Here is a 24,172-nt window from a genome sequence, read left to right on the forward strand (position 1 = left end):
GCGGAAGGATAAAGTGCCCCCACGGCACAGGCCCGCCCACGGATCGGATCCCCCCGCGCTCCCCCAAGAACCCCGGACCCAGCCATTCTCCAAGGCGGGCGGCACGACTAACGCCAGGCCAGGTTTTGGGAGATGGGAGAATTAGGAAGACGACGAGGGCGGTATTCACGCCGACCACCGCCGATTCTCCCACCCGGCGGGGGGTCGGAGAATCCCGCCCCTGAAGTGTCGCCACTGTTGCGATGTCAAAAAGATGCCACCAATTTGTGCCCTGGAAGATCTCACAAACTGTATTAAAAGAGATGTTTTTTTTATTTTTTATAAATTTAGAGTACCCAATTAATTTTTTCCAATTAAGGGGCAATTTAGCGTAGCCAATCCACCTACCCTGTGCATCTTTGGGTTGTGGGGGTGAGACCCACGCAGGCACGGGGAGAATGTGCAAACTCCACACAGACAGTGACCCGGAGCTGGGAGCGAACCCGGGTCCTCAGCGCCTGAGGCAGCACTGCTAACCACTGTGCCACCGAGCCGCCCTGAAAGAGATGGCTTGATAACCTTTCCAAATTTAGAGTGAGAGATAAGTGTTGGCTAGTACTTCCCTGCTCTTCTTCAAACAGTGCAATGGGATCTTTTGCATCTACCTAAGTTGGGGCTTTGGTAAAATGACTGATCCAACAGACAGCAGTTCCACCAGTGCAAGCAACAGTTTAGACTTAATGCTTAAGCTCGAGAGTGGGACCTGAACCCGGAGACCAGAGTGCAACCCACTAAACCATGGCTAATGTTTATTGCATGTCTGGTTTCCAATTGATGAAGCTACCCTGAAATGTAGCACAAGTGGATAGCACTGTGGCCTCATAGCGTCAGGGTCCTAGGTTCGATTCCCCGCTGGGTCACTGTCTGTGCGGAGTCTGCATGTTCTTCCCGTGTCTGCGTGGGTTTCCTCTGGGTGTTCTGGTTTCCTCCCACAGTCCAAAGATGTGCAGGTCAGGTGGATTGGCCATGATAAATTGCCCTTAGTGACCAAAAAAGGTTAAGAGGGGTTATTGGGTTATGGGGATAGGGTGGAAGTGAGGGCTTAAGTGGGTTGGTACAGACCCGATGGGCCGAATAGCCTCCTTCTGCACTGTATGTTCTATGTTATGCTATGCCCGTAACTTCCCGGCTCCCCAACGTCGGATTTGGAGGGTACCCCAAAGATGCATAGGGGAATCCCTTTGTGAAGTTCCCAGGTAAGGCAATGGTCCAAAAGTGTTAACTTGCCCTGAGCAATTGTGCTATGCTGGAAAACATAAAGCAAAGCGATTTAAATCGCTAACTTTGAATTCCTCTTGTCAGTTTCAAACCAGTAATCAATCTGAAGTAGTTAAAAGGAACCTAATCACTTCAGCGTAACTATACTAAAACGATCAGGTCGAGCCCCACACGTGACATTCCACCACTCCCCGCATTCATATGCAGAATAAAGTGAGGACGGATGTGTGGGAATCAGTGGTCCTGACTCTTTCGGATCGGACTTTTGAATTAATTTCTTCCCTATTTTGTTAATTAATACTTTATATAAATATACTGGAGGTGTATAGACAATGACCAAGTATTGTTAGCTTGAAGGTTTTAAGGAGATAGTACTAACCCTTATTAAATTGCAAATCTAAATCTGAATCTAGACAAAATTGAAGTGTGGTGTTCCCCCCGATTCTTCTGCTAGCTATATTCCAATTAGACATGTTGGAGTGTGTTCACAACATTGGAACCATCGCACGAGGTAGAATCATTTTGGGTCTCTATAACCAACCTCACCATTGCAGCAAAGTTTAGGTGAAGTTTGAAAAGCCTTATTACATTATAATTCAATTATTCCCCCCCCCCCCCCAGTTATTTCCCTCAACTATCCTGTTTTATAGTGCTAGGCCTTACAGTACTGACTGTCTTATTGGGTTTCTGACATAGTCGCTGAGGGTTTTCAGTTTTGAAGTTTGGAACCCAGCTGCTTTGGGTCCCTACACATCATGCATACTCCAGGCAAGCTCATTCGGACTTTCAATGGCAGGGAGTGGACTCGCTATCCAATTCAGCACAACAGGAGAGCTCCCAAGCCTGGACAGCCAATGGGAGTCCCTGGAGCACTGGCACATGGGAAGTGCCCTCCTCGTTGTGGGTTCATGGTGGAGAGCGGGAGAGAGCGAGCGCCTCATCACAGAGGCATCCTGTGAAGAAGGGGTTACTTTGCTCTGTGATTGGAAATGGCCACAGCTGATCAGTCATAATTGTAATGGGGCAACCTCTCCTTGTGATGCCAGTTCATGGTGGTTAGCATCAATGCTTCACAGCTCCAGGGTCCCAGGTTCGATTCCTGGCTGGGTCACTGTCTGTGTGGAGTCTGCACGTCCTCCCCGTGTGTGCGTGGGTTTCCTCCAGGTGCTCCGGTTTCCTCCCACAGTCCAAAGATGTGCGGGTTAGGTGGATTGGCCATGCTAAATTGCCCGTAGTGTAAGGATAATGGGGGGATTGTTGGGTTACGGGTATACGGGTTACGTGGGTTTAAGTAGGGTGATCATTGCTCGGCACAACATCGAGGGCCGAAGGGCCTGTTCTGTGCTGTACTGTTCTATGTTCTATGTTCTAACTGCAGCTCTGCCCAGCAGCCATTGTAAGTTAAGGAGGTGCCTCTTAAATTATTTGTTGCCCTCCCCCTCATTTCCTGCCCTGAGCCCACAATGTAGGCAGGACATGGCCCAGGCCAACATGGAGATTGTTGGGATCTTGATTTTATACTTCACGCTGGAGTAAGAAAATTCTTGTTGGGAAATAATATTATTGACAAAAATGACAATCACAAATTTAGAATCAAACTAACCAGGTTAATTCATAGAATCATAGAATTTACAGTGCGGAAGGAGGCCATTCGGCCTATCGAGTCTGTACTGGCTCTTGGAAAGAGCAGCCAAGCCCACGCCTCCACCCTATCCCCGTAACCTCACCTAACCTTTTTTGGAAACTGAGGAGCACCCGGAGGAAACCCACACAGACATGGGGAGAGCGGGCAGACTCTGCACCGACAGTGACCCAAGCTGAGAATCGAACCCGCGACCCTGGAGCTGCGAAGCAACAGTGCTAACCACTGTGCTCCTGTGCTGCCCCTAATTGAGCAACAAAGAGTTGTACTGAACATTCCATTAGTTGAGCCATGGCATGATACACAGTTCGAGCATGTCAGTCTGCCTTTTGTTGGATCCTCGGACTTCTGGGTTCTTGAACCTAATAAAAATCTTAACTTTGATAATTCATCTGGAATAAATGGCGGCACAGTGGTTAGCATTGCTGCCTCACAGCGCCAGGGACCCGTGTTCGATTCGGGTCTCAGGCAACTGTCTTTTTGGAATTTGCACATGCTCCCCGTGTCTGCGTGTGTTTTCCTCGGGTGCTCCGGGTTCCTCCCACAGTCCAAAGATGTGCAGGATAGGTGGATTGGTCATGCGAAATTGCACGTTAGTGTTGAATGGTGTGTAGATTAGGTTACGGAATTAAGGCACAGAGGATGGGAAAGTAGAGCAGGGTAGAGTGCAGATTCAATGGGCCAAATGGCCTTCTTCTGTACGATAGCGATTCTATGATCTGTATACACAAAACTCTTTTTGTGGATTTACTCCCAACAGTGTGCCATCCGGATATTGTATCGCAGCAACTCACCGATGCTCCTTAGACAGCACCTTTTAAACCTAGAAACTCAACCATCTAGAAAGGAACACCACCACCTGGAAGTTCCCCTTCAAACTACTCACCATTCTGACTTGGAAATATATTGCCACTTCTTCACTGTGGCTAGGTCAAAACCTGAGAACTCTAACAGCACTGTGGGTGCACCTACACCACATGGACTGCAGCTGTTCAAGAAGGCAGCTCACAGTCACCTTCTGGGGGGGGGGGGGGGGCAATTAATGATGGGCAATAAATGCTGGCTTAACCACATCCCTTGAATGACTTAAAGAAATGAATTTACAGGAAGTCATGCAGAGAACTGGCATGAAAGCAAATGGCAAAATATTCTGCATGTGCCCACTCCCGATCTCAATTTTTACCCTTTTGAAAATCCAACCCAGTGTCTCAGAAGCAACAGAGGAACAGGATGAGGTTATTCGTTGGTTCTGTCAGACCTGATCTGCCATTCAATGAGATCATGGTTGACCTGTGACCCAACTCCATGTCCACAGTTTCGCTTCATGTAACTTAACCCTCTTCTGGCGGATAAAATAGTCTATCAATCTCTGCTACCAAGTTACTAATTAATCTAGTATTAATTCCCATTAACAGAAGAACTTCTGCTATTTCCCAATAATACTCCTGAAATCTCCAAGTTTAGATTTTGGCCCTTGACGTCCCAATCAGATAGTGTAGAATTTTGGGGATGGTGAGTAATCGGCACTCGCCATCCCAAAAGTTGGCGCCTAATGCGTAGCCATCGAGTCTCAAACGCCCACTGCCATTTGACGCTCACTTGAGCATTGATTGGCAGTGGTCAGGACTTTGGCGCACCCAATCAGATTGGCTGACAGTTGTCCAACCCGCCAAATGAAGTGCAGCAGTAGCCAGCTGCAATGCTCTGCCTGGGACAAAGTCCTGAGACCATCAAAAAGGTATGTCCATGGGGACGCCCGGGAGTGAGGGAAGGAGAGTCAGTCGGCAGGATTGTGATCGAGGAGTCAGGGTTTAGGTCAGGTAGGGGAGGGGGTCCTGGAGTTCCAACTTCTGAGTGAAGCACCCCCTCCCAACCCACCTCATCTAAGATGGTGAAAAAGTTTAATTGTCCCTTTCCCATCCAACCCCCACCCGCTAGCCTCATAATTGAAGTTAGGAGGGATTACGGCCTTAAATGTCCATTTAAGGGTCTCGATCATGAATGGGTGGATTTCACACCCGCAATCCCGCTTTCCCGAGCGTGAAATTGTGTCTGGTCTGGATATGCGGGTTCCCCTCCACCCACCTTAGAACCCACACCGAGGGAGAGTAAAATTTTGCCCATGTTTCTCTCTCCTATTTGTTCTCTTAATCTCTCGAAAGCTTCAACTCAAATCACCTCTTATCCTTCTAAATTCTTACAGGAGTCTTGAACGACGCACTGTTTCACCAACATGCGCTTCTCCCCGGACAGTTTACTTGAGATTGCTAAAATCCCTGTAGCTTATGTTTCTTTTATTTTCACAGATTCACTTATTTCCCATTATATTTCTGCCTCTACTTCTTTTCCACCATTTAGTAGTCAGTGAAGTATCTCAAAATGTTACTGATCCCCTCATTTTTTAAATTTCAATCTATATAGATTCAGTTACTATCTTGTTAATGGTTCTTTCTTGCTTACAGCCATTATGTGACTTCTGATTGACACAGCTACCCCATCCTCCCTTCTTTCTTCCCTATCAATTTCAGATACATTATAACCTGCAATATTTAACTGTCGATCATGTGCAGTCTATAACCATGGTTGTTCTTCCCATTGCATGTATTTCCTGACAAATCTGTCACTTCCTATTGCTCTATTGTGTGGCTGACGATCGGTGCACTGCTGTGCAGACACTTTTAGAACACGTATTTTTTCATTACACTTGCTTTAATTTTCTCATGTCTTTTCGTAGCCCTTCTTATGATCCTTGCTGCCCACGGAGAACTAATGCCACCTTAATTTCTTGTCCACTCTTGCTCCTCTTTCTTTTCTTATGTTTCTTTCTCTTACTTTTGCTGATGTATTAATCTAGAACCCCTGCCCCCTTTACGAGCTAAGGCTATTCCTCTTTACCCTTAAATAATTTAGTTTGATACATTAACAGCAAGTTGCAGTCTCCAAGCTCGGAGACGAAAGAAGAACGCTCACTGGCTACTGGAGGTAAAAGACAAGGAGAATAAAGAGCAGGATCTTCTTCTCCTCCGTATCTAAATCCCAAATTGACAGTCTGTACTTGGATCATTCTGTGCTTTCCCAGGCTCCAATGGCTCTTCTAATTTCACTGAATGGGTTTACACTGCTACAGAACTGGACTGTAGTAACTCACCACGGTTCCTTAGACAGCACCCTCCAAACCCTTGACCACTACCATCTAGAAGGACAAGAGCAGCAGATACCTGGGAACCCCACCACCTGGAGGTTCCCCTCCAAGTCACTCACCACCTTGACTTGGAAATATATCGACGTTCCTTCACCGGCGCTGGGTCAAAATCCTGGAAACCCCACCCTAACAGCACAGTGGATGTACCTACACCTCAAGGACTGCAGCGGTTCAAGAAGGCAACTCACTACCACCTTCTGAAAGGCAACTAGGGATGGGCAATAAATGCTGGCTGAACCAGTGACGCCCACATCCCGTAAATGAATTGGAAAAAAGAAGCATCAGGGATTGGTAATTCCTACAGAGCTACATCCCACGTGACTCTGCATCTTTAGAACAGGGACCAAATTGAAGGGAAAGAACACATTGGTTAATGGTTTCACGTGTATCCATTTTTTTGTTGTGTTGAAGCATATGTTTGTTTTGATCCTAGGTGCATATGCCCTCCTGGACATACCGGAGAACTTTGCGACATCAAAGTGGACCATTGCATTGAAAACTTGTGTACTGACCATGGCACCTGCCGGGATCAGGAATATAATTATACCTGCCAGTGCGCAACTGGATACGAAGGGTCCTATTGTCAACTGGAAACCAATGAATGTGAAAACTCACCTTGTGAAAATGGTGCTGCCTGCACAGATTTACTTGGCCGCTTCTCTTGTCAGTGCGTTGCCGGATTCACAGGTAGGAATTGGAGGGGACCAGAGGGTTGTAGAGTTGTGGAAGGTTACAAAGTTAAGAAGGGGCATGGCCAAGGAGAGATTTTCAAACATGGATATGATGTTGCAGGAGCAGAAGCCACTATCAGCAAACACATTGGAAATGGATGAACTGTGTTATTAAGGAGTTAACCAGAACTCATGAGATACTTTGGTCATGCATTTGACAACGTATAAATCAACCTTTACTCATGGAGTGTAACACTAATTCACCTTTCCCAATTTTAATCAGAAGATTGAAATGAGTAGTTCAAAATCACAATTAACGTGTGATGCATCATACAGTAACCACATTAGTTTGAGTGATGGAATTGCATTTGCAAACTCATTACCTGGCAAGCAAGCTAACTGTGCTAATGCAGTTGGCTGTTTTTAATCCTGTGAAACACAGAGAATCGCCTCTGAATTGGCAGTTTTCAGCAATCTGCTGGCAACTCCCCAGCAATCGAGGTGTTGGCTCGGTTACAAATTCCACTGTTAGGCTGTGTGGCTTGCCCATCACATTTGGTCTAGATGCACAATTTGAATCACAAGTACCTTCTTCATGCAGCCCCACGTTATAAAGGTTTACGTTAACTAAATCATTTTCGAGATCAATTCCAAACTGAAAAAGACGACATCCGAAACCCAGTACCAGAAATCACAGGTGGACAGGTACTAAAATAATAATTAAAGACACCAATAGGTTGTCAGCCTTTGTCGCAATGGGGTTGGCAGAAAAAGGGGTGGAAGTTACCCTGCTTGTCTAAAACGCTGGTCAGATTATACCTGAAGTCTTGTGCATAGTTTTGACTACTGCACCTCCGGAAGGAGTGTAGTGCAGAATAATACCATGGCTAAAATTTATGAGGATAGGCTGTGTTGTATCCCCCTGTGTATGGAAGATCAAAAGCTGTTTGAGCTGTTTCAAACGATTGAAATATTTGGCAGAAACTGTTTCCTCTGGCGAGGTAGCCTAGAACAAGGCAGCATCATTTTAAAATTCAAGCTGGACTATTCAGGGAGTAGTTCTTTACACGAAAGGATAATGAAAATCTAGAACTCATCTCATACTCTCCGCCCCCCAAACACAGTGCAAAATAAATCTGTTGAGGGTCAGGAGTAAAAGCAAAATACTGCAGATGTTGAAGACCTGAAATAATGACAGAAAGTTTTGGAAAAACACAGCAGGTCTGGTAGCATCTATAGAGAGGTAGCATCGATATAGAGTCCTCTACTGTACTCCCTATACACACATCACTGTGTGGCATGATTTAACTCCAACTCAATCTATAAGCTTGCGGATGATACGACTGTGGTGCGCTGTATCTCAAACAACGGCGAATCAGACGACAGGAGGGAGATAAATCACTTGGTTGCATGGTGTACCGAAAACAACCTCTCTCTAAATGTCAGAAAGACCAAGGAACTAATCATCGACTTCAGGAAGGGTAGCACGACACACACACCCATCTGCATCAATGGCTCCGAAGTGGAGATGGTCGGTAGCTTTAAGTTCCTGGGGGTCACCATCACCAACAGTCTGTCCTGGTCCACTCACGTTGATGCAACAGTCAAGAAAGGCTAACAACGTCGCTAATCCCTACGGAAGCTAAAGAAATTTGGCATGACTGCATCGACTCTCACAAACTTCTACAGATGTGCGATAGAGAGCATCCTCTCCGGCTGTATCACAGCCTGGTATGACAACTGCTCAGTCCAAGATCATAAGAAACTGCAGTGTGGTGAACTCAGCCCAACGCATCATAGAAACCTGCCACCCCCACATTGATTCTGTTTACACCTCCTGCTGCCTCAGGAAGGCAGACAGCATTTTCAGAGACCTCTCCCACCCAGGCATTGCCTTCTTCCAGACCCTTCCATTAGGCAGAAGGTACAGAGTCTGAAGACCCAAACATCCAGATATGGGAACAGCTTCTTCCCCACAGCTACAAGACTCCTCAACGACTCCCCCTCAGACTAATCTGTTCCCTGTAAGAACACTATTCACGACGCCCTATGCTGCTCTTGATCATGTACGTGCTTTGTTTGGCCCCTTGTTCCATACTGTAACCAATCACTTTTTGTCGATGTACAATTTGTCAGTGTTCTCTGTTGATTATTCTTTTGTCGACTGTGTACGTAGTGCGTACGTTCCCTCAGCTTTTCACTGTACTTTGGTACAGGAGACAATAAATCAAATCAAATCAAGTCAAAACCAGAGCTATCAAGGCTCATGAGCAAAGACGGGCAGGTGAGTTAACATGCAAATGAACCATGATCCAAGGGAATGGTGGAGCAGCTAAGTGGCTGAATGGTTTACTCCTGTTATTGTGTACATGAACCAAAGAAAAACAGGGAGGGAGAGAAACAAACACAATAGATGAATGCGTGAGCAACACTCTCGTGGACGTGAGTGCAAGGGTGACACGGTAGCACAGTGGGTAGCACAGTTGCTTCACAGCGCTAGGGTCCCAAGCTTGATTCCCGGCTTGGATCCCTGTCTGTGCGGAGTCTGCACGGTTTCCCTGTGTCTGCGTGGGTTTCCTCTGGGTGTTCCGGTTTCCTCCCACAAGTCCCGAAAGACGTGCTGTTAGATAATTTGGACATTCTGAATTCTCACTCAGTGCATCCAAACAGGCGCTGGGGTGTGGCGACTTGGGGATTTTCACAGTAACTTCATTGCAGCATTAATGTAAGCCTAATTGTGACATTAAAGATTATTATTATAAAGAGAGAGAGAGATCCACACATACAGGTCTAATTCTTGAAACAGGGTCCTGCTATCCTTGCTGCATTCACTAATGTGCACCGAGCATAACATTAATTACAGAGACCTATTTACATTGCTGTGTAATACCCCACAAAATAACAGACAGGCCCAGTCTATGTCCAGTCACTTTTTCTTTCATTAAATACATTTTATTTCTTCAAAATTGCAACAAAAGCAGCAACATATGAAACTTCCATCGAGAAAGGAAGTGTATTTTTGCATGAGGCTATCTATGTTGCCCATTGTGTGGTGGGGTGGGAGTGGGAGTGGATTCTTTTGGCAACGATAATAAATCAATCCAATCGAAAGGGAAGTCGACGTTTGGAAGGGGGGAAGAACGGACTCTCGGTGTCATGCAGAAAGGTAGAGAATCAACCACAGCCGAATAGCTGTCCACACTTCAGAAAAATCATTCCATTCGATCTGGAGGATGAAAGTTAGGGCCAATGTGTCGCAAGACTTCAAATACTTTATCGTTGTCAGTGAAATCAGGGCAGAAGACAAGCAAAAAGTTATATAATTAGTTAATTGGATTAGCCAGTTTTCCGAGGCTAGATTCATAGTATAAAAAGGATCCAGCTACAGTGCAGACTTTGTTTGCACTGGAGTGCTGAACTTGGTGCATTTGAGTGCTACAGTGAGAGTTTGGTGACTGAGGGAGTAAAAGGGTTCATTTTTACCTAGTCTAGTATTTATTTTATTTAGTTCATCAACATAAAAGTTGCTGTTTGGCTTAGAAGAAGGTGAATTTTGAATCAGCCTTAAACAAGGTTCTACTTGTAGGTACTTGCAGCTGGAGCTTGTTAATTAGTTAATTGGATTAGCCAGTTTTCAGCGGCTAGATTCATAGTATAAAAATGATACAGCTACAGTGCAGACTTTGTTTGCACTGGAGTGCTGAACTTGGTGCATTTGAGTGCTAGTGAGAGATTGGTGACTGAGGGAGTGCTGAACTTGGTGCATTTGAGTGCTACAGTGGGAGTTTGGTGACTGAGGGAGATAGGTGAGGAGGGAGCAAGGTGCTCCTTTCATTTCATTTCCGCAAAGAGCGAGAAGGGAGCCAGGAGTTTGGAGTGCAGCTGGCTGGGAGCAGAGTCGGAGGGCAGAGGTCCAGTTGGTCCAAGGGGCTGCTATATTCTGTAAAGAAAGAGGGGATGGCTAGGGCAGTTGCATGCTCCTCCTGTAGAATGTGGGTAGTGAGTGATACCACCGGTGTCCCCGCTGACTATACCTGCGGGAAGTGCACCCAACTCCAGCTCCTCAGAGACCATTTTAGGGAACTGGAGCTGGAGCTGGATGAACTTCGGAGCATCCGGGAGGCAGAGGGGGTTATCGAGAAGAGTTACAGGGAGGTAGCCACAGCCATGGTACTGGACAAGAGTAGCTGGGTTACAGTCAGGGGAGAGAAAACTAACAGGCAGACAGTGCAGGGATCCCGTGTGGCCGTTCCCCTTCAAAACAAGTATACCGTTTTGGATGCTGTTGGGGGGGATAACCTACCGGGGGAAGGCCCTAGCGGCCAGGTCTCTGGCACTGTCTGGCTCTGGGACTGAGAAGGGAAGGGGGAGAATAGAAAAGCAATAGTAATAGGAGATTCAATGGTTAGGGGAATAGATAGGAGATTCTGTGGTCGCGAGCGAGACTCCCGGAAGGTATGTTGCCTCCCGGGTGCCAGGGCCAGGGATGTCTCGGATCATGTCTTCAGGATCCTGAAGGGGGAAGGTGAGCAGCCTGAAGTCGTGGTGCACATTGGTACCAACGACATAGGTAGGAAAAGAGGTGCGGAGGTAATAAACAAGTTTAGGGAGTTAGGCTGGAAGTTAAATGCCAGGACAGACAGAGTTTTCATCTCTGGTTTGTTGCCGGTGCCACGTGATAGCGAGTCTAGGAATAGGGAGAGAGTGCAGTTGAAAACATGGCTGCAGGAATGGTGTAGGAGGGAGGGCTTCAGGTATTTGGATAATTGGAGCGCATTCTGGGGAAGGTGGGACCTGTACAAGCAGGACGGGTTGCATCCGAACCAGAGGGGCACCAATATCCTGGGAGGGAGGTTTTCTAGTAGTCTTCGGAAGGGTTTAAACTAATTTGGCGGGGGAATGGGAACCGGACTTGTAGTCCAGCAACTAAGGAAGCCGATATTCAGGACGCCAAAGCGTGTAGTGACGCAGTGGGGAAGGTAACACTGACAAAGGAGAGTACTTGCAGGCAAGGAGATGGGTTGAAGTGTGTATACTTCAACGCAAGAAGCATCAGGAATATGGTGGGTGAACTTCAGGCATGGATCGGTACTTGGGACTACGATGTGGTGGCCATCACGGAAACTTAGATAGAAGAGGGGCAGAAATGGTTGTTGGAGTTCCCTGGTTATAGATGTTTCAACAAGATTAGGGAGGATGGTAAAAGAGGTGCGGGGGGGGGGGGGGGGGGGGGGCATTGTTAATTAGAGATAGTATAACAGCTGCAGAAAGGCAGTTCGAGGAGGATCTGCCTACTGAGGTAGTATGGGTTGAAGTCAGAAATAGGAAAGGAGCAGTCACCTTGTTGGGAGTTTTCTATAGGCCCCCCAATAGCAGCAGAAATGTGGAGGAACAGATTGGGAAACAGATTTTGGAACATAGAACATAGAACAGTACAGCACAGAACAGGCCCTTCGGCCCTCAATGTTGTGCCGAGCCATGATCACCCTACTCAACCCACGTATCCACCCTATACCCGTAACCCAACAACCCCCCCCTTAACCTTACTTTTATTAGGACACTACGGGCAATTTAGCATGGCCAATCCACCTAACCCGCACATCTTTGGACTGTGGGAGGAAACCGGAGCACCCGGAGGAAACCCACGCACACAGGGGGAGGACGTGCAGACTCCACACAGACAGTGACCCAGCCGGGAATCGAACCTGGGACCCTGGAGCTGTGAAGCATTTATGCTAACCACCATGCTACCCTGCTGCCCCAAACGGAACGGTGTAGAAGTCACAGGGTAGTAGTCATGGGTGACTTCAACTTCCCAAATATTGAGTGGAAACTCTTTAGATCAAATAGTTTGGATGGGGTGGTGTTTGTGCAGTTTGTCCAGGAAGCATTTCTAACACAGTATGTAGATTGTCCGACCAGCGGGGAGGCCATATTGGATTTGGTACTTGGTAATGAACCAGGTAAAGTGATAGATTTGTTAGTGGGGGAGCATTTTGGAGGTAGTGACCACAATTCTGTGACTTTCACTTTAGTAATGGAGAGGGATAGGTGCGTGCAACAGGGCAAGGTTTACAATTGGGGGAAGGGTAATTACAATGCTGTCAGACAAGAATTGAAGTGCATAAGTTGGGAACATATGCTGTCAGGGAAGGACACAAATGAAATGTGGAACTTGTTCAAGGAACAGATACTGCGTGTCTTTGATATGTATGTCACTGTCAGGCAGGGAAGAGATGGTTGAGTGAGGGAACCATGGTTGACAAGAGAGATTGAATGTCTTGTTAAGGGGAAGAAGGAGACTTATGTAAGGCTGAGGAAACAAGGTTCAGACAGGGCGCTGGAGGGATACAAGATAGCCAGGAGGGAACTGAAGAGAGGGATTAGGAGAGCTGAGAGGGCATGAAAAATCTTTGGCGGGTAGAATCAAGGAAAACCCCAAGGCCTTTTACACATATGTGAGAAATATGAGAATGACTAGAGCGAGGGTGGGTACGATCAAGGACAGTAGCGATAGATTCTGTATTGAGTCTGAAGAGATAGGAGAGGTCTTGAACAAGTACTTTTCTTAAGTATTTACAAACGAGAGGGGTCATATTGTTGGAGAGGACCGTGTGAAACAGACTGGTAAGCTCGAGGAGATACTTGTTAGGAAGGAAGATGTGTTGGGCGTTTTGAAAAACTTGAGGATACACAAGTCTTACGGGCCTGACGGCATATATCCAAGGATTCTATGGGAAGCAAGAAATGAAATTGCAGAGCCGTTGCCAATGATCTTTTCGTCCTCAATGTCAACAGGGGTGGTACCAGGGGATTGGAGAGTGTCGAATGTCGTGCCCCTGTTCAAAAAAGGGAATAGGGATAACCCTGGGAATTACAGGCCAGTTAGTCTTTCTTCGGTGGTCGGCAAAGTAATGGAAAGGGTACTAAGGGATAGGATTTATGAGCATCTGGAAAGACAGTGCTTGATTAGAGATAGTCAGCACGGATTTGTGAGGGGTAGGTCTTGCCTTACAAGTCTTATTGACTTCTTTGAGGAGGTGACCAAGCATGTGGATGAAGGTAAAGCAGTGGATGTAGTGTACATGGATTGTAGTAAGGCATTTGATAAGGTTCCCCATGGTAGGCTTATGCAGAAAGTAAGGAGGCATGGGATAGTGGCAAATTTGGCCAGTTGGATAACAAACTGGCTAACCGATAGAAGTCAGAGAGTGGTGGTGGTTGGCAAATATTTAGCCTGGAGCCCAGTTACCAGTGGCGTACCGCAGGGATCAGTTCTGGGTCCTCTGCTGTTTGTGATTTTCATTAATGACTTGGATGAGGGAGTTGAAGGGTGGGTCAGTAAATTTGCAGATGATACGAAGATTGGTGGAGTTGTGGATAGTGAGGAGGGCTGTTGTCGGCTGCAAAGAGACATGGTGTTGCTCGTTATGCTTTCCCTTAATTTGCTCTGTTTTAATTACCTTTGCTCTAGAGTCACCAGGTATCTTTCTGATACCACCACAGTGTTCAAAGCCAAGTACTGATCAATAACTCAAACACCAGTTAGTAAGTTTGAAATCAATACACGTTTATTATACACACAGTCAATTACTACTCATGCATAAACTCTATCTGCTAAACTACAACTGCTACTAAAAGCCTATACTTAGCTTCGAGTGGCCCACCAGGTCAGAGGAACAATGGCCGTTGTCCGATTCTGATACTCCTGGCTTCGAACTGGTACGGAATAGTAGCTGGGAGGGTCTATCTCATAGCGTGCGTTGACCTTAGACTTACTTGGTTGATGCAGCTGTTAGGCAGGTCTCTCCTCGCTGAGAGCCAAGGCCAAGAGAGCGAACTGAACTTGGGGACGCTATCTTATAGTCCCCAGGGGTTTTGCGCCCTTCTGGGCAGACCCCGGACTTGGTCCCAATTAATTGGACCATGTCCCAATCGTTCCTATCTATTTTCTCCAATACCGGAGGTATTCCCTGATCGTTGGGCAGGCCCTATGTGGCCGTTGGCCTGCCTTTGTTTTAGCTCCCACTGGCGCCGGGGAGTCTGTCTTGGTCTCGATTGTTTCAATGTTTCTTTTTGTCCCTGGAGATAGCTCATTAATATGTTAATGGCTATTGGTTTCAGTTCTGTCTGGGTTCTGCAAATCTTAATACACAGGAAACCTTGCACCTGCTTGTTTTCTCTGGTGTTGTCCGTTTTTCCCTGCACTCCTTGCGAGTGTCCATTTTGAATCGGGGTGTGGCCACCCCAGGTGGCTACAATAGATAGGATGCAGAGCTGGGCTGAGAAGTGGCAGGTGGAGTTTAATCCTGACAAGTGTGAGGTTGTCCATTTTGGAAGGACAAATATGAATGCGGAATACATGGTTAACGGTAGGGTTCTTGGCAATGTAGAGGAGCAGAGAGATCTTGGGGTCTATTTTCATAGATCTTTGATAGTTGCCACTCAAGTGGATAGAGCTGTGAAGAAGGCCTATGGTGTGCTAGCATTCATTAGCAGAGGGATTGAATTTAAGAGCCATGAGGTTACGATGCAGCTGTACAAAACCTTGGTACGGCCACATTTGGAGTACTGTGTGCAGTTCTGATCACCTCATTTTAGGAAGGATGTGGAAGCTTTGGAAAAGGTGCAAAGGAGATTTACCAGGATGTTGCCTGGAATGGAGAGTAGGTCTTACGAGGAAAGGTTGAGGGTGCTAGGCCTTTTCTCATTAGAACGGAGAAGGATGAGGGGCGACTTGATAGAGGTTTATAAGATGATCAGGGGAATAGATAGAGTAGACAGTCAGAGACTTTTTCCCCATGTGGAACAAACCATTACAAGGGGACATAAATTTAAGGTAAATGGTGGAAGATATAGGGGGGATGTCAGAGGTAGGTTCTTTACCCAGAGAGTAGTGGGGGCATGGAATGCACTGCCTGTGGAAGTAATTGAGTCGGAAACGTTAGGGACCTTCAAGCGGCTATTGGATAGGAACATGGATTATGATAGAATAATGGAGTGTAGATTAATTTGTTCTTAAGGGCAGCATTGTGGATTGCACAATTGCTTTATGGCTCCAGGGTCCCAGGTTCGATTTCGGCTTGGGTCGCTGTCTATGTGGAGTCTGCACATCCTCCCCGTGTGTGCGTGGGTTTCCTCCGGGTGCTCTGGTTTCCTCCCACGGTCCAAAGATGTGCAGGTTGGGTGGATTGGCCATGATAAATTGCCCTTAGTGTCCAAAATTCTATGATCTATGATTAACCTAGAACAAAAGTTCGGCACCACATCGTGGGCCGAAGGGCCTGTTCTGTGCTGTATTTCTCTATGTTCTATGTTCTACTCACAGTTTACGGCCCTCAAACATATAACTACCGTGAGAAGCCTAACATGACCGGAGGCTCCACACACCAAATCCTCTGATCAATCAGAGGAATTACAGAGAGACCACTACAATCCCCGGCCCTCCATTATAGCAGTGCTATGAGTCCCATCAGCCATTAGGGATCCTGGAGAAACAGTCTCTGCTTTTGGTGCCAGGCTTCGACAAATCCATCTCTGAGTGATATGTTATGTGACCGTTTGGTCCGCGGTATCACTAGCTTGGATATTCAGAAGAAATTGCTGGCAGAAACCAGGCACCGCAGAGCCTTAGCGATGTACAATGGAGGTGTCCCAACACTTAGTAGGGTTTTGACGGAATAAGTAAGGAAAATCTGTTTTATCTGTGGCAGACGGGTTGGTAACCAGAGGGCACAGATTTAAGGTGATTGACAAAAGAGCCAGAGACGACACGGTGAGTTTTAATGATCTCAAATGCACTGCGTGAGAGGGTTGCAGATTCAATCATCACTTTCAAAAAGAAATGGAATGCTCCTGAAATAGAAAGTAATTGAAGGGCTCAAGGGAGAGAGCAGGGAGTGGGACTAATTGGATACAGTAAGAGGTCTTACAACACCAGGTTAAAGTCCAGCAGGTTTGTTTCAAACACTAGCTTTTGGAGCACTGCTCCTTCCTCGGGGGATTCACCTGAGGAAGGAGCAGTGCTCCAAAGGCTAGTGTTTGAAACAAACCTGTTGGACTTTAACCTGGTGTTGTCAGACTTCTTACTGTGCTCAACCCAGTCCAACGCTGGCATCTCCACATCATGGCTAATTGGATAGTACTGGCACAACGGGCTGAATGGTTTCCTTTTGTCCTGCAAAATGTAAGCTTCATAATGCTACCACAGAAATTTCAAATGTCACGGCAGCATACTTGAAGAATTGGTCCTTTTGATTATGTGATGCTTACTGCAATGTCAGCCTGTGATATTGTACGTGCACAAAAAGAACCTGCTTCTCAGTGACCATTTACCTTTCAGGGAGTGGAAACGGGAGAGGTTTAGTACTCAGTGAAAATAGCAGTTGACTCAGTGACATCCATGGTGAGAAACACACTGATTCAAGCACAATTGCTGCATTTACAATACCACTAAAAGATGGCGCCTCTGATAGTGCAGCACTGCACTCAAGAGGCAACACAGAACCATAGAGAGAAACATACCATCGAAAATAGCAGAAAGAGGAGGCCATTCGGCCCTTCTAGTCTGCTCCGACATTCATTATGATCATGGCTGACAGCCATAAAAACCGTCTGCAGCTTTGACCCATCCATATCCTTTCTCGCTTCAGTGACCTAAGTGGTGAAACCTAAATGTTTGTAAACATTGACCACATCAAAGAGAGGTAAGTGCAGTGAAATCACACACTTAAGTGCTTGGAATGCACTTAACTTTCTTTGATGTGCTTCCTGGGAGAGGTCCACATTACAGCAGTCCCGAGGTGGGTCCTCCTATTACAGGGGCCCTGGGGGTGGGGGGGGGGGGGGGGAAATTGGGTAAACCCTGTACTTAGGGGTGGGGGGACATCCAGGCAGTCTGGGGGTGGGGGGAGTACTGTGTGGTGCAGATGGCGGTAGGGGCTGATTTGCAATGGGAGAGATCAGGGCCAACTTGCCATGAGAGGGGCACAGGAACGAGTAGAAATCTTCCTTTAGGATTTGGAATGTCTTGTTGTATCCATCTGAAATATGCACCTTGAGAATCAACACCCTGTCACGATAAAGTTGTAAAATGTGGTTCTGAGTAAGAATGGACTGGGTCTGTTGTGGAGAAGGCAAGATGAATGAAAAAGTATTCACGATGGTGGAGCAGGAAAAATTATTTAAATATACAGTAATAAATACTTGTTTTGTGGGTATCGGAAACAGTTTAAGCGTGATTTGCGTTCTAAAAAAGAATTAAAACATCAGTTTAGCTTTGTTTTATAAAGGGAGCCTGGAAGTCTATGGGTCTGTTTAGATGCCTGCATTGCAATGAGATTAGATGACTTTTAAACAATTACAGGGTTTTTAAAAAAAGCTAAGCTGTTGCTTAACAGCCAGAGGCCCACACTGGAACAGCAGTAACAGTTAGTCAGTTTGGAACCAGGTTTTGCATTGAGGCAAATATGTATAGGTTTTTTTTTAAAAAAAGGAAAATAAAAGAAAGGTGGTGGTTTAAGATGGTGAAGAAAGGTCAAAAAATAAGGTTGCCATACTCAGTGAACTCATTCATCTTAAACTTCCCTTTTTTCTCTTTTTAAAAACATATTCCATACATATATTGCCTCAATGCAATCCCCCCCTCCCCCCAGTCCAACACACATACACACACCTGTCCATTTGTTGTTAGTTCTTAAAGTTGCTCATTTTTGTTGCAGTTTCCTTTACTCTAATATTCCCACTTTTCTCAGTTCCGAAGAAGGGTCCATGACTCAAAAGGCGAGCTGTGTTTCTCTCCTGGTAGATGCAGGCAGACCTGCTGAGTTTTTCCAAAGCCTCTGTTCTTGCTGTACGTTTTATAATGTCTGGCAGAATTCTCAAATGAATTCACAAAGCTGTGGACTTCAAAGAAAAAGTGTGCACGGGAGTCAAAAGTAATTTAGTTTTTGACACTGGGTTCAAGTTTTTATTGTTTGGGTCAGTATATCTGTATTTAAAGTAGAGCGAAAGACAAACAAGAACTTTAGGACCAAATTCCGCTTTCATAAAAGATATATTTTTTTAAATGGGTGCCTGTATTCCTGTGGACTTTGTGGTTTAGCAGGTATGTTTTGAAGCAGAGTTTCATCATTTTCTCTTCAAATCTTAATTCTGAATCTTTTCAAATTTTAACAATGACAGGCCAGAATTGGAAGAGCATGGGTCTTACATTCATGTGACACATTAAATCGGGGCCCCGTCTGCCCTCTCAGGTTGAATGTAAAATAATGCAGCACACTATTTTGAGGATGACGGAGTTTTTCCTGGTGACCTGAGCAACGTTTATCTTGTGTTAGTTAAGAAACAAATTACTTGGTTATTGTCACAAGGCAATTAACGGGATCTTGCTGTTAAAAAAATAGTTGCTGTGTTTCTTGCATTAACCATAGTGACAACATATTAGAAGGTACTTGAGTGGCTGTTACGTGCTTTGGGACATCCGAAGATCACCAAAGTCACAAAATGCAAGTCTTTTTTTTGCCCCAGGTTTACGCATCACCCTGTGCTCATTAACTCACCTTGGTTACCGGTGTTGTGACACCTCAATTATAACATTATTGCACTTGGATTTCAAACTCGTCCGTGACCTTCTCCCTCTCTATCCCTGTAACCTCCAACAGCTCTCCAATCCTCTGTCATAGAACATAGAACATAGAACAGTACAGCACAGAACAGGCCCTTCGGCCCTCAATGTTGTGCCGAGCAATGATCACCCTACTTAAACCCGCGTAACCCGTATACCCGTAACCCAACAATCCCCCCATTAACCTTACACTACGGGCAATTTAGCATGGCCAATCCACCTAACCCGCACATCTTTGGACTGTGGGAGGAAACCGGAGTACCCGGAGGAAACCCACGCACACACGGGGAGGACGTGCAGACTCCACACAGACAGTGACCGAGCCGCGAATCGAACCTGGGACCCTGGAGCTGTGAAGCATTGATGCTAACCACCATGCTACCGTGAGGCCCCAAAAGTGTGTGTCTCTGCGCTGGTGGAAGGTGCAGGTGATGGAGCTGTGACACTTTGATGGTGGTCTCGTCGGAGCTCTCCTCAAAAGTGGTCTCTTGCTGGGCGGGGGTGGGTGTTGGGGTGGGGGGGGGGGGGGTAATGCCTCCAGTAGGCCTGGCTTCATCATCTCTGCATTCATCCAATTCTGGTCTCTTGGTGATCCTCAATTTTAATTGCTCGACCAATGACAGCCATGCCATCACCTGTATGCTCCCTAAATGCTGGAATTCCTTCCCTGAACCTTACCATCTGTACTTCCTCCTTTAGCAAATTCCTTAAAACCAACCTCACCTGTCTTGACATCACCTGTTTGATCACGTTGCTGTGAGAGGCACCTTGGGATGTTTTACAACGTTGTGGGTGCTATATTAAGGCACACCAATGTTTTTGAAATGCTGGTGTGAATGTCACATTAATTGTGGTCCTAGTACATTGACGGCAAAACTGAAATCAAACAAAGTACCCAGCCACATCTGTAATCTACGAATCTAACAGCACAATTACGGAGACCTTGAAAGCAGAATATTGCATGTTCAGCTGGGGACATTTGTTTATAACCCTATCCTATCTCCACATTTAATTATTCCGTTGTTAAAGAAACAACTAAGCCTTTCTCTGTTGTGTATCGTTATTAATCCCCGAGGTTGAAAACCACGGAATAACGATTCAATGGGAGGGGTTAATTAATCATGGATTGGTGGCACAGTGTGATAGGAGCAAGCAGAATGGCTGAAAACAGAGGTCAGAATTCTATGAAAGGCAATGTGTCTGTGCTGTTTCCCATACAATTACAGGCTTCTGACCTCCCATTTGACTCAGATATTATGGTCCAGGGACTGGATTCTCCATTACTGGGAGTATGTCAAAACGGTGGACTTTCACACCAGAAAAAATGACGTGAAAGTACCACCCATTCCAAGCCCTGCAGGAGACTAGCAAGGAGTAAATCTCGCAGATTTTGCTGCAGATACGCGCCCCCCGCCGGGTCAGAGGCTGCGCACAGCAGCGGCCTCCAGCGGCCGCGCCGTTCTCCATGATGGACTTGGACCGCAGAACCAGACCCAAGAAAGAGACCCCCGATCAGGCGGGCGCCTGGCCCCCCAACCCCCGCACAAATATTCCCCAGCTGCCTATAAGGCCCCCCCTGGCCTCCGATCTGCCCATCCCTGACCAGGGTGGCAGCAGACTGAGTCTGCAGCTGGCTTGCGAGTATCCTAATCGGGTGGAGCACATTAGTTCCACGCCGTCGGGACTTCGGCCGGTCGGGTGGGGGGGGCGGAGAATTGCTGAGTGGGCCTCAGGGGTCCGCAGAATCGGTGAACCTGTGCCGGTCCCGATTTATTGAGGGAACAATGATTCTCCGTCTCCACGCCGGCCGCGATTTCAGCGCAAGGGTGCGGGGAATCCAGCCCCAGAAGCCTGCAGTGAAAATCCTTTCCCTGGATGTGGACATTCCACAAGTGGAAACTGTATATATATCTAATCAATCAAACTGCTTCATAATTTTGAAGATCTTTATTAAACACCTTAACATCATCAGGACCTGTCAACTTAATTTACTGTGTGTTCTAGGCCACACAAATACCTGTCTGGAAAACAGTTAAAGTAACTTTTCATTCTCCACATACAGTGCCATAGATTTGGAAGTAATTGATTAAATTTGCTTGTATTTATTGCATTGAATGTTTGCCTTTCAGGCTATGGAGATATATTACAGAGACATCAATATGTAATAATCTAGGAGCAACTGTTAGATTATTTACCTGTGTAACAAAATCCATCGCTAACATTTGTAGCTCAATACTAACTGGTTAGATGTATTGTGTATGTGTGTGTGTGTATATATATATGTATCTATTTGTGTGTGTGCGCGAGTGTGTCTATCTGCATCTGTGTATTTATATGTGTGTTGGCTGTGCGTGTATATGTAAGTGTGCATGTGTGTGCACATGTACACTTTTATGTGTGTGTTTGAAAATATTGTGAAGCCATGTGGATTATCGCCATTTAAATGTCAGATAAAATTCTGTCCTGTCTGATGTGAGAAAGCATTCACTAAGATCAGAAATGTTTAAACCCCTATTTTAAAAATAGATACACGTTAACATGTTCAATTTCAAGCTCAATGCGACGCAAAGAAAAGATTTTTGTGCCTCAAAATGTGCGGCCTGCTTGATTTAAAAATTTGATTTTAAAAAGGTATTCTTGAAGTTTATCAAATATTGCCGAGAGAATCAGTGTTTCTGGAGACATCTGGCTAATCTTTCACGACACATTTGTTTCGACATAGCTTCATAATTCTGTGCGCTATGATCAAGTTGAATATCAGATACCAGAAAGAATGTATTAACATTCCTTTAAATGCTGTTCATTAAAGCAATAACCATATATATATATATCAAACAATAGTGGTTCGGGAAATATCCCACCACTCTTCACATTATTCCCTAATCAGTGACTATGCCAGCCAATATCATAGAATATACAGTGCAGAAGGAGGCCATTCGGCCCATCGAGTCTGCACCGGCTCTTGGAAAGAGCACCCTAGAACATAGAACATAGAACATAGAACAGTACAGCACAGAACAGGCCCTTCGGCCCTCAATGTTGTGCCGAGCCATGATCACCCTACTCAAACCCACGTATCCACCCTATACCCGTAACCCAACAACCCCCCTTAACCTTACTACGGGCAATTTAGCATGGCCAATCCACCTAACCCGCACATCATTGGACTGTGGGAGGAAACCGGAGCACCCGGAGGAAACCCACGCACACAGGGGGAGGACGTGCAGACTCCACACAGACAGTGACCCAGCCGGGAATCGAACCTGGGACCCTGGAGCTGTGAAGCATTTATGCTAACCACCATGCTACCCTGCTGCCCCTTGAGAGCACCCTACCCAAGGTCAATTCCTCCACCCTATCCCCATAACCCAGTAACCCCACCCAACACTAAGGGCAATTTTGGACACTAAGGGCAATTTATCATGGCCAATCCACCTAACCTGCACATCTTTGGACTGTGGGAGGAAACCGGAGCACCCGGAGGAAACCCACGCACACACGGGGAGGATGTGCAGACTCCACACAGACAGTGACCCAACCGGAATCAAACCTGGGACCCTGGAGCTGTGAAGCAATTATGCTATCCACAATGCTACCGTGCTGCCCTTATCTTCTCATGTACACATTTAACAGATGAGTTTGAAAGCACGGCTGGGTAATGCAATAAGTTGTGATGGGGGAATGTGAGTGGGAAATCCTGTTGTTTCGGACTCCCTCCTGTTGTGCTATTTTAATGATACAAAGGCACCGATCACTCATAAGGGATTGGGTAAACAAGCCGTGGGTTCATTTAGTGAGACTAGACATATGAGAACAGGTACACATAAAGATGGAGCTTGAAGACATCCGAGCAGCAGAGCTGTGTCTGCATGTGCTTTGCGGAAAGCAAAAGTGAAACTAAATCTGGGTCGCATGACACACTTCTTTTCTGGTGATGTCATGTTGCAATCCCTTAAAGGCATATCACACCACCACCCTTTCACTTTAAAAATACTCTCTCCCCTTCCAAAGAAATATAATTATTTGCAACATATGTCCGCGTTTAGTTACCATTACACCATTACATAGGTGTACTGAACTGATCAATCTATGGGTGGAAAAGAAACAGAGTCCTGTTTAGCTGGGTGTTTCCCAGTGCTTGGGGCATCGAGAATGAACCTGCCACCAAACGAGACTTTGCTCCTTTTCCAGGCTTCGGCAAGGAACGTTTTACCGAGCCTGCACTTAGTTATTTTCCTGCACTAACAAGCTCACCTCGCTATGTCCCAACTTACCAGTTAGGGCATCTAGAGCCAGTACAGCCCCCCCCCCCCCTCCCCCCCACCACCACCACCACCACCACCACCACCTCAAAAGGGCAGGGCAACCCCAGGTCTATGGAATGGGCAAGGTGCCATCTTGGTACCTTGGCACTGCCATACTTGCACCCTGGCAGTACAGAGTGGTACCCAGGTGGCACTGCCAGGGAGCCCAGGTGACAGGCACTACCAGGGTACAAGACTGGCAGTGCCACAGTACCTGGGTGACTATGGGGGTGCCAGGGTATCACCCTGCCCAGAGCCCAACTACTCAGAGGCTCCTGACGACCTCAGGGACCCTTCCAAATGCTAGTACGCCTGGTCCACATTTGTGGAAACCAATGCCAAACAGCGCCCGCTCGGGGTCTCCAAGGCGAGGCCTTAGATGACACCAGCGCAGACATAATTGCTCTCTTGAATGTACAAATCTGGATCACGACCAGTAAGATATCACGCCCTATGAGTCTCTAAATAATA

General features: G+C 46.3%; 1 protein-coding gene across 18 annotated transcripts in view; it reads left to right on the forward strand.

Moving 5' to 3' along the window:
- The window catches only part of eys (eyes shut homolog), a 3,376,609-nt gene that overhangs the window by 1,477,601 nt on the left and 1,874,836 nt on the right, over positions 1 to 24,172 (forward strand). For all 18 annotated transcript variants that reach the window (XM_038800705.1, XM_038800706.1, XM_038800712.1 and 15 more), the window contains one exon: positions 6,535 to 6,788. In XM_038800705.1, the coding sequence (XP_038656633.1) occupies positions 6,535 to 6,788 (254 nt within the window). The remainder of the gene's footprint in view (positions 1 to 6,534; positions 6,789 to 24,172) is intronic.

This window comes from Scyliorhinus canicula, chromosome 6 (genome assembly GCF_902713615.1).
Source record: "Scyliorhinus canicula chromosome 6, sScyCan1.1, whole genome shotgun sequence".
NCBI classification, from domain to species: domain Eukaryota; kingdom Metazoa; phylum Chordata; class Chondrichthyes; order Carcharhiniformes; family Scyliorhinidae; genus Scyliorhinus; species Scyliorhinus canicula.